We start from the raw sequence: 11,388 nt of genomic DNA, 5'->3' as shown, positions 1-11,388 counted from the left end.
GAGAGGAGTGAAGAATGACTCCATAGGTTTCAGCCCATGCAACTGGATGGGTAGAGCTGTCATGAACTGAGGTGGCATAAAGTGTAGGCTTCTGGGGGAAGAATGGGAGTTGGGGGCTTCCCTGGTGGCACAGTGGTTGAGAATCTGCCTGCCAATGCAGGGGTCACGGGTTCGAGCCCTGGTATGGGAGGATCCCACATGCTGCAGAGCAACTGGGCCCGTGAGTCACAACGACTGAGCCTGCGCGTCTGGAGCCTGTGCTCCGCAACAAGAGAGGCTGCGACCGTGAGAGGCCCACGCACCGCGATGAAGAGTGGCCTCCGCTTGCAGCAACTAGAGAAAGCCTGTGCACAGAAATGAAGACCCAACACAGCAAAAATAAATAAATAAAATTTAAAAAAAGAAAAAGATTGGGAGTTGGTTTGGGCAGGAAGTTTGAGATGTCTAATGGTCATGCAAGCGGAGATGTCTACAGAGGACTTCCCTCTGTGTCTGTCTCTGTCTATAGTTTAGGTGAGAAATCCAGTCTGAGGATACACATCTGAGAACCATCTGTGCCTAGATGGTATCTACGGACATGGAAATGGATAAGATTATTTAAAAAGCCATGTTCATAGTAATGCTAATTATAGGAAACATCCGAAGCTAGGCTCTTTAAAAGAAGGTTAATAAAGTGGACTTAACATTACCAACAGATGCTGTGTAGATTCCGTGATTATTTACTTATTTTAGGAAAACCAAAACCCATGTCACATTTGGACATGAGACGGCAAGCACAGTCTTGGAGGCAGCTCTCCACAAGAAACGTTACCATGTGGTCTAAATTTGCCCAGGTGTGGTTGAGATCCTGAAGCGTGCTCATGACAACGCCAGAGGCTTCTTGTTTCTTGTTCTGAATCAAAGCAAGTCCATTCTGCTCAATTTTCTCTACCTCTTTTTCTTTTGCTTTAATCAAATCTTCCAGATCCTGAAAGATGAAGAAACAGTCATTTTAAATTATTCTATTACGGAACTCTGGGGTACACTGAAATTGAGCCATTATAGTCTCACAGACGAAAAATCTTTTATTAATCTGAAAAGCTTATCATTCTCAGGAGAGGGTCTCCAGAGTGATACGTCTTCTTACATTTAAATTTTTAAAATTCTCTTTTCATTCTTTTCATTCCACGAGAAATTAGCATAACAAAAAAACCACGCGAAATTTAAACGGCACTAGATAATTTTTTTCAAGAGGCTACGAGGAAAGAAATATATGTTGGAAATGGTAACATGATTTATATTCTTACATTCATTTATCTTGCTGCTGGAAAAGTTACACAGTCCTAGCTCATGGGATGAAATGCAATAGAATGGTATTCTGGACTCCAGTATCTGAGATTTAGCTACATTTCTGTGACTATCAAGCTGTGCCACTTTGCGCAAGTGAGAAACTTCCACAGGGTCTCAGTTTCTTCAGATGAAAAATCTGAGTCTCTATTAACCTGTCTTTCTCCCTAAAATACTCTGATTCTAAGGGAGTATGAAAAGTTGTACAAGTTTCTTTTCATGAATCGAATGCTCATTTTCCTTAGAATTTGCATTTATAATGGTCAGGATGAAATGTTCAAAAAAGAAAACGAGGCAATGATCAGGAGATCATACCTAACCATAATCCTCACCTATAATATTTTAAAGCCATCTGAAACTTTGGAAAGCTCAGTGAGCCAGGCTGAGACTGCTATCAACATTTTATGGATGAACAGTGGGAGATTATGTCACGCAACCTGTCTCCAGTCACAAAAGGGCCAGAAGTAGAATCAGAATCCAAGACTTCTGAGCCCACTGACTCCCAGCCCAGTGCTGGAGGCAGATGGGAATTGTGGAGAAGAGGTAAATAAATCCATGTCGGGGTGATGTGAGAAGTTGTATACTGATCCTGGTTACATGCTCATATTCAGAAGTACACCCCCAGATCTAGATATGCAGATTGTAGGCCTTGGAGGTTACAGTGAAGAAAATTGCAAAATATTTTAAGTTTGGAAAATGTCTCAATTCTGTGAAAAAGATTTCCAGCTCCCTGTCATGATCCACATATGGATAAGTCCCTTGGGCTTGGGTAGTGCTATGGATAGGATACTAGTGAGAAGTCCTGGTCTCTGCTGTTATAGTTACAAATGTACCTCTTTTAATTTTTGCTTCGTGTGGTGCAATCTTTTAATCACTCCCTACCTTATGTATAAAATAGGAATAAGAATACATTTGCTTATCTCAAAGGGATAACGTTAGATAAATAAATCTATGAAATCCCTTTTAAGCTGTTAAAAACTAGGCAAATATAAGAGTTTATTTTATTCAGCCATTTGGTAATCTGCCCTGCTTCACTGCAAATTTATTTATTTTTCTCTCCTTAACTATTATGAAGCTATTTTTGTCTTGATGTATTAATTAGAAGTTCATGTAATTAGTAGCCTAAAGAGATCATTTTTGTTTTGAACAACTGTTCTTTCATTTTCACTTTATAATTTTGTCAGTATTTTGACAGCTCTGATAATTAACCTGAGAATAAATATAGTGATTACCAGTGTTACAGGTCCTTTATACAGTAAAGAAAACATAATGAACTTTACTATTTAAGGATTTTTCTCTCTGCTTCTCTAAAAGATTACATAACCATAAATAATCTTTCCAACATTGTCTTTAATATGATCCTAAAATTCAACCACTGGAATTGAATTTATTCTCCTTTATCCATAGATGTTAACTTTTTAAGTGAGCAATATTAAATGAATGACCCATTGCTTAGAAACACATCTCGTAAGTGTCCTGCGCATTTATGTTGGCATAAAAGCAAAACCCAGGAGGGAAACAGGAATGAAACATATATTTTGTGCAAAACAAAGGTGTTTTCCTTTCCCTCCAATAATAATTAAAAGATGATTCTGTTTCTGATCAATGAAGGGAAAAGCCAAACCTAACATTTTTTTTTGCAATAATAAATCATTCTTAACTTGTGTTAATTCATAAATATGAGTTTTTATGTTGGTTCAAATTCATAAATCACTTCTGAAAGAGTGGAAAAATATCCAAGATTTTTTAAACAAAATAAAGCTTAAATCCAGTCACCAATGTAGGTATGCTGGCTTGAATTCTACACTCTGGTCCAGAAGAACCATTTCTCAAAAATGACAATAAATTTTTATCAAGGTTTGTGGTACTGCCAAATGGAACCTGCCTGTTAGGCTACTGTGATTTATATGTAATGCCCCAAAATAACTATGTGGTCTACTTTCATTCTGTTCTTTGTTTCAAAAAAAATGACTTTTCATTTGAAATCACAAATTGGCATTGGAGTTAAGTTCTTTCAACCATACTTGAAGCTTTTCCTCCTGACCCTGCCCGGTGTGACCCTCTAGGAGGTTAAAAGTTTGGTTCTGAAAAGGAGTGAAACTTGGTCAAGTTTCTGCTACATTTTCCAGCTAGCAATCTCTCTCTCTGTGTTAAATAGAAGACATGTACATAAAAAGAAAATGGAAAATGGCAGAAAAAAGTATACACTAAAGAGAAGAAAAAATAGTAAGAAAGAGAAAAATAAAAGAAGGCAGAAGAAAAAGGAAAAGAAAAGATAAATTAACCTATATTTCAGTCTTTTAATAGTCAAGTTTATTATTATAACAAGGAAGCACTAATCTTGCTAATGTTAATGCTGAAATTATGTTTTAATTTTAATGAAAACATTTTAACTTGGGAAGTCATCCTTTGAAGTAAAATTCTGAAATTCTGGCTTACTTGTACATTATAGAATTGATAGCCTACTACTTGAAACCCTACTGCCTCCTGGAAAATTGGAAAGGCAATATGACTAGCTGATGCATGTTTTTGGTCTTCCACCTTTTACACACCAATCTTCTGATGTGAAGTTTTTTGTTGTTTTTTTTTAATTTCAAGGTAGTTCCCTGTATAATAGTTTTCTTTACCATTTTCATGCACCCTCGAAATTGCAATCCATGAGCTTGTCAGCCCAGCACAAGAGCATGCGCTCTTCCTTTTTGAACCAAAAAGCTTTGACTGAGAGCTTAAACGTACATCTCTTTACATATGTCCCCAAAGAAAAACTGCTGGTTGGAAGGAAGATCATTACCAAAGGCCTTTCTTTTTGAAAGCTGAAATATAAAAACTATCACAGCTAATCTGTAACACAATACAAATTACTGAATTATTTTTTAAAAAAATAGAGCATTCGCTGTTAACAGCTTACATTTCTTTTGTAGAAACAAGAATCCCTGAGGAAATATTAAGTGGTCCTAAGTCACTGGAAAACATTTAGAGTCTGCCCACTCCACATGCACCAAGATCCTTATCACCAACAGGAGGACAAGCAGGCGTGGTCTTCCCAATGGGACACAGTAGGAGGTAACACTGTCCTCTGGGAAGCACTGGCTCATTGGAGTTGAACCGGAATCCAATCAAGCCTCTAGTGCTGACTTCCCTTTACAGGAAATACAGGGGAAAGGAGAGCATCTCAAGGAACTACACAGGCTAATCAATCCTGAACCTGAGTCCAGTCTACGATTTTTGCAACAAGTTAATAGTGTCTAAAAAAAAACCTTAGAGACTTAAAAGATCTAAGAAGAAATGGAGGATGTGGACACTGTGACATCTTTGTTTAAATAAATTAACTTAAAAAAAAGATATTTTAAAGACAATTGAGGAAATAGTGTTATGAGTTGGGCATTAAATAGTATTCAGGGGTTACTGTGAATTTTTTTGTGGTGATAATGATATTATGGTTATATAAGAAAAAGGTCCATTTCTTTTACAGAGGCATACTGTAGCATGCAGGAAGAAAATGACATGATGTCTGGGGAGGCGGAGTCAAGACGGCAGTGTGGGAAGATGCCGAGTTAGCATCTCCTTATAATTAGGATATCTGCCGGCCACTGGTGGGGGACCCTGACGCCCAAGGAGACGGGAGGAACCCCCAAGTGAACTGGTAGGACGTGGGGGACTGAGGTGGGAGGAGAAGTGGAGGCCAGACAGGACGGGCACCCCTGAGGCCAGGGAGATAAGGAGAGGCAGGTGGGAGGAGCCATGGGAGAGGAGTGGAGAGGTTGATTGCCCCGCCCACTCGGGCCCGGGGAGCCTGCTGAGCTCCCAGGCTGGTCCCCTGCCCTACAGGGCCCCCTCCTCCCCCTGGCCACATTGGTCCTGGGGGCACAGGACAGAGGCTAAGGGCAGAACAGGAGAGTCAGGTGGGAGGGGCCCTCCAGGAGGAGCAGGAGAGGAGTGGAGGGCGTTTGCCCTGCCCACTCGGGCCTGGGAGCCCCACTGAGCTCCCAGGTGAGGTCCTCCCACCCTCTGAGACCAGGGGCGGGGGGGGCACGCCTGGGCCCCTTCTGTTCCTTGAACCTAAGCCCCACCCCCTACAGCACCCAGGGCCTTTTCCAGCCCTGTGGGTCCTGAGCATTGGCCTCGCCCACCACCCAAACCTTGCCCTTGTTTAGGCCCCACCCTCCACAGCCAAGGCCTTCCACCTCCTTTTTTTTACTTTCTTTTCTTTTCTTCCTTCTTTCTTTTTTTTTTCTTTTTCTGCCACGCCATGCAGATTGCGGGATCTCGGTTCATGAGCCGGCGGTTGGGCAAAGCTCCTGTGGTGGGATCTCTGAGTCCGAAGCACTGGACTAACAGAGAACCTCAGACCCCAGGGAATATTCATTGGAGTGAGGTCTCATGGAGGTCCTCATCTCAGCACCGAAACCCTGCTCTACCCAACAGCCTACAAACTCCAGTGTTGGAAGCCTCAGGGCAAACAACCACTAAGACAGGAACACAATCCCACTCATAAAAAAGATTTAAAAATGAGACAGCAAAAAAATATGTCACAGATGAAGGAGCAAGGTAAAAACCTATAAATAAATGAAGAGCAAATAAATGAAGAGGAAATAGGCAGTCTACCTGAAAAAGAATTCAGAGTAATGATAGTAAAGATGATCCAGAATCTCAGAAATAGAATGGAGGCGCACAATTGAGAAAATAAATGTTTAACAAATACCTAGAAGAACTAAAGAACAAACAGAGATGAACAACCGAATAACTGAAATGAAAATTACACTAGAAGGTTATCAATAACAGAATAACTAAAGCAAAAGAACAAATAAGTGAGCTGTAAGACAAAATGGTGGAAATAACTGCCAAGGAGCAGAATAGAGAAAAAAGAATGAAAAGACTTGAAGACAATGTCAGAGACCCTCTGGGACACCACTAAATGCACCAACATTCGAATTATAGGGGTCCCAGAAGAAGAAGAGAAAAAGAAAGGGTCTGAGAAAATATCTGAAGAGATTAGAGTTGAAAACTTCTGTAACATGGGAAAGGAAATAGTCACCCAAGTCCAGGAAGCACACACAGTCCCATACAGAATAAACCCTAGGAAAAACACACCAAGACACATATTAATCAAACTAACAAAAATTAAATTCAAAGAAAAAATATTAAAAGCAGCAAGGGAAAAAACAAAAAATAACATGCAAAGGAATCCTCATAAGGTTATCAGCTGATTTTTCAGCAAAAACTCTTCAGGCCAGAAGGGAGTGGCAGAATACATAAAGTGATGAAAGAGGAAAATCTACAACCAAGATTACTCTATCCAGCAAGGATTTCATTCAGATTTGATGGAGAAATCAAAAGCTTTTCAGACAAGCAAAAGCTAAGAGAATTCAGCACCACCAAATCAGCTTTACAACAAATGCTAAAGGAACTTCTCTAGGTGGGAAACACAAGAGAAGAAAAAGACTCACAAAAACAAACCCAAAACAATTAAGAAAATGGTAATAGGAACATACATATCAATAATAACCTTGGGGCTTCCATGGTGGCTCAGTGGTTGAGAGTCCACCTGCCGATGCATCCAGATGGGACCATGGGGTGGTAGCATCGACATATATACACTAGCAAATGTAAAATAGTTAGCTAGTGGGAAGCAGCAGCATAGCACAGGGAGATCAGCTCGGTGCTTTGTGTCCACCTAGAGGGGTGGGATAGGGAGGGTGGGAGGGAGGCTGAAGAGGGAGGGGATATGGGGACATATATATGCACATGGCTGATTCACTTTGTTGTACAACAGACACTAACACAGTATCGTGAAGGAATTATACTCCAGTAAAGATCTATTTAAAAACAACAACAACAACAAACACAGTATGGTACTGGCATAATGACAGACATATAGATCAATGGAATGGAACTTAGCTTCCAGAAATAAACTCATGCATTTACAGCCAATTAAAAAAGAAAATGACATGATGTCTGGGATTCACTGTAAAATCTTTACAAAGAAAAGAAAGAATGCAGGCAAGTATGTCAAAATCTTGATAATTATTAAATCTGATGATCAGTATAGAAGGATTCTCTACTTACAAGTGTATCTGAAAACTCATAAATTCAAATTTATAAAAACAGCTGAAAAAAACCTAACAGAAAAACTCTATAAATCACATAATCAGAGAAATTTGTTACCAAATGCAGCATTTTTCCATACTGAATCCTCAGTTCTCAGGACCCACAAATTTCTTCGGTGTACACAATGAAATTGTGTAGCGGCGCCTGTCAGCCACCTGGACCAGTTACCTGACAGTCTTTCAGCGCGCTCTGAACTGAAGCCTGATCTCCAATTCGCTCTTGTTGCTTTAGTCTCTTTTCCTGGGTTTCAAACCAAGTTTTCAGACATTGTACGTTATTTTCATATTCTGACCAAGATTCCAATAAGCCTTCCAACAGCTGAATCTGAACAAACATAATGAAATGAAATTTGCAATTTTATTTTAGAATCAAATTACTGGCAGGTCACTATTTCCTCCAGATTAAGAATTCTTAAAAGACAGTCCACTGTATATATGATTAAAAATGAATGTTAAAAAGTATAAATCAATGACCATTACTGGTAAACAAGTAAAGAACTTAACTTGAGGCAAAGGGAAAAGACATTAAGAGGCATCTTTAATAAAGTAAAACAATATGAAATATTCAAAAAGCAGTGGGTACATAGACAAAATAATGAACAGGGTTGAAGAACTGTTAGAACCTTCAGGGGCCAGTGTCTTCGGAAGCAGCTGTGTGCCCAGTGTAGCCATACTATTCGTGGGATGAGTTTTCTTTACAGAGTGGACCTGTTCTTGGCGTTTTCATGAAACATGGACAGCAGAGAGCACTTGGCTCACCTTCTCAGTGACGAGACCCTGCAGGATTTGCCAGCTTTTATTCATTGCTCCAAGTTGCTCAGCAAAATCAGTCTTATCGCTGCGTTTACTTTCCACGTCCTGACTGCTGATTTGTAGCACAGACTGGTTCACAAAATCCACGGTCAGCTGTTTACAGTTAATGTCAATCTTAAAACCCTAAAAAGGGAAAGGCGAAAATAAGAAAACAAGCTTATATGTATATATGTCTTATATTTTACCAGGAGTTGGAAAGCCTTAAATAACCTTAAGATTAATATTATCACTTGTGTGATTTAGTCCAAACGGCACGATCGGTATGTTTTAATATAACCCATTATCTTCAGACGCTGAATATATATAATATATGAATATACTGAATATAAATTGAATTTATACTTTTTCAATGTATAAGTATATTGAATTTGAGTTTGTAAAGATTTGAATTTACAAATATATTGATTATAAATTTTTTTTAGGTAGGAAAGTAGAATTGGGCAAATTGTATAATCTCACTATAAAATATTTACAAATTATAGTATTTATTTTTATGATTTCTTAAAATGACACAAAATCTTATTCAAAATTATTCCTAATACTGGACAACCTTCCTACGCCTGTAACTAGGGAAGCAGTTTTCTTACTATAGTAGACCTACCTGGTCACTATATATGAAACATATACTTTCAGACCTGATTTCCAGAACTTGAGTTTTTGAGTTTCTTCAAATAAAGCAGTCCTAAAATATGCAAAGCTAAAAACAAACAAACAAAAATGTTTAATTACCTTATATTTCTGAAGGTATTCATGAATTGCCTTGTAACCGATGGAGTTTTTAATACTCTCTTCATCCATTTGAATAACATTTTCCATGAGAGAAATCCAAGCCATGACTTCAGAAATGGCATGGCGAGAAGGCAGCTTATCCATTTGGAGCTGCCCACGTCAGAGACAGAAGAAGTCGCAAGTGTTAAAATTCAAACTCGATTCCTGTTAACCTAAAACTCTATCAATTCCTACTAAAGTACCAACAGAGATAACACTTCTTAATGACATTTTTGGATATTAACCTTGTTAGAAGCTTGAGATTAAACATCAGGCAAACACTGAACAATAAATAATAGTCCTCTTATGTTCACTTGACATCGAATACTATAAACATTGCATAAACACTACCTAATTAATCAAAACACCAGCAGGAAGAAAATATTATTCTTATTTTATAGTTAGTTTTATGAGTATAAAAAAACGTAACTACAAAATATTCAACAGATGTATTTTATTAATTATCTTGTAAAATCTCTGTCTATTATGACTCAGGAATGTTACCACCACACTACAAATTATCATTTTCTAGATTTTTGGTGCTCTCATATTTATTCCAAAGAGCATAGCCAATTTCCTCAGTCTTTCACTAAAACATACTTAGAATCCTGAATCTTCCTTAACATATCATACATTTATGCAAATGCTTGTAATGACTGAGAGGAACAAAAGCAATCATTTAAAATATTTATGGACTTCTATGTGGGCAGAAAGATATACAAGTTAATGTGAGATGTTTCCTGCCCTCTAGAAATGTACAGCTGCTGATTGGAAGGGATAAGACATTTATATGAAACACACCTTTACACCTTGTACACAGTGATGAATGCCCAAGAGAGATAAAGGTAAAATATCTGGGAGTTCAGGGGAGAGAAGCATAATTTCCAGATAAGAGAGCTACTTACTTTTCTTCCCCTAGTTGTTGAATGTCAGCTCTATTGTAGGTAAGGTTATAGGTCTTTTACATATATTATTATTATTAAATCTTCATAACTACTCACTTTATGAGACAGCTATAGTTACCCATATTTTATTTATGAGAAAACAAAGAATTTAAACATGGACAGACAAGGATTCTAAAACACACACACACACATGATAAAGAAGCCCTTGGAAGACAGGGAATTTATAGATAGGGCATTTGTAGAACCGTTCACTATTTTTTTTTTTTTAGTTGGAGTATAGTTGATTTACAATGTTGTGTTACTTTCTGTTGAACAGCAAAGTGACTCAGTTGTACATATTCATATATCCACTCTTTTTTAGATTCTTTTCCCATATAGGTCATTACAGAGTACTGAGTAGAGTTTCCTGCGCTATACAGTAGGTCCTTATTAGCTATCTATTTTATATATAATAGTGTTAATATGCAATACAATGAAAGACATAAAAGACGAGATGTCCAAGACAAAGCTGATTTAAGTTTGTGAGCAAAAGCAGATCAATGTACTTTTCCATCTAATACTCCTTACACCAATTATGACCAATTAAACTGATGATTATTTCTGTACCTGGTGGAGCTTTTCCTGTACGGTCGGAATATTTGTCAGCAGGTCAGTCCACTGGCCATCAATGTGTGACAGCTCAGAACGCAGGGCAGCTGTGTCCACTTTCTTTAGTCTAAGAAGCTGATTTCCAGTGCTCAGAACAGACGATTTCAAGGTAGATTTGGCATCCACCTCTTTGGAAAACTCCTAAAAGAAGCAGCAATGTTCAAATCAGGATTGAGTAGCCAGACCCTTCATTTAAGAAAAGAGACTAATTTATTACATAAACAAGTTTTCTTTACATCTTGAAGGGGAGAGGTGATATTAAACACTCTGGAGGAAAACAAAAGCCACGCACCCTTGCCCCAAATGAAAGCCAACATTACTTAAACACTACTTTAAAGAGGCTATGTTGAACCCTACTATTCTGCATTATTCAACACACAGAGTGAACACTGACAAATTCTCTATAGCTTGATTTACTAAGTACATCCATTGACAACTGATGTCCTTTTCACCTGTAAGTCAGGCCTGAAAATAATAAAACTGAATCAAATGCTTTAGATTCTTGAGCTTACCAGAAAAGCATTCAGATGATCACGGACCATTTCCAGTTCTTGAGGAACTGTCACAGATTGTTGAGTCCAAAATTCTAGCCTGTCTTTTGCAGACTGTAACCAGTGGATGAGATCTGCAGATTCACTTTGATATCTGTAAGGACAGTAATAAGCCTATTAGGTAAATATCCAATTCTGACTTTGTGCTAACCCGTGTTAGTCACCAATGCTAATTTTAAAAGGAGACACAGGGCTTCCCTGGTGGCGCAGTGGTTGAGAGTCCACCTGCCGATGCAGGGGACACGGGTTCGTGCCCCGGTCTGGGAAGAT

General features: G+C 38.4%; 1 protein-coding gene across 1 annotated transcript in view; it reads right to left on the bottom strand.

The window, feature by feature from the left end:
• Window positions 1-11,388, bottom strand: part of SYNE1 (spectrin repeat containing nuclear envelope protein 1) — a 385,453-nt gene that overhangs the window by 99,639 nt on the left and 274,426 nt on the right. The window contains exons 108-113 of the mRNA XM_007458743.1: window positions 11,080-11,212; window positions 10,526-10,708; window positions 8,976-9,125; window positions 8,193-8,369; window positions 7,603-7,758; window positions 812-967 (exon numbers count right to left, since the gene is read on the bottom strand). Coding sequence (XP_007458805.1) covers window positions 812-967; window positions 7,603-7,758; window positions 8,193-8,369; window positions 8,976-9,125; window positions 10,526-10,708; window positions 11,080-11,212 — 955 coding nt within the window. The remainder of the gene's footprint in view (window positions 1-811; window positions 968-7,602; window positions 7,759-8,192; window positions 8,370-8,975; window positions 9,126-10,525; window positions 10,709-11,079; window positions 11,213-11,388) is intronic.

This window comes from Lipotes vexillifer, unplaced genomic scaffold (genome assembly GCF_000442215.2).
Source record: "Lipotes vexillifer unplaced genomic scaffold, Lipotes_vexillifer_v1.1 scaffold639, whole genome shotgun sequence".
In the NCBI taxonomy this organism is placed as follows: Eukaryota; Metazoa; Chordata; class Mammalia; order Artiodactyla; family Lipotidae; genus Lipotes; species Lipotes vexillifer.
This window is presented reverse-complemented; position numbering and strand designations above follow the sequence as displayed.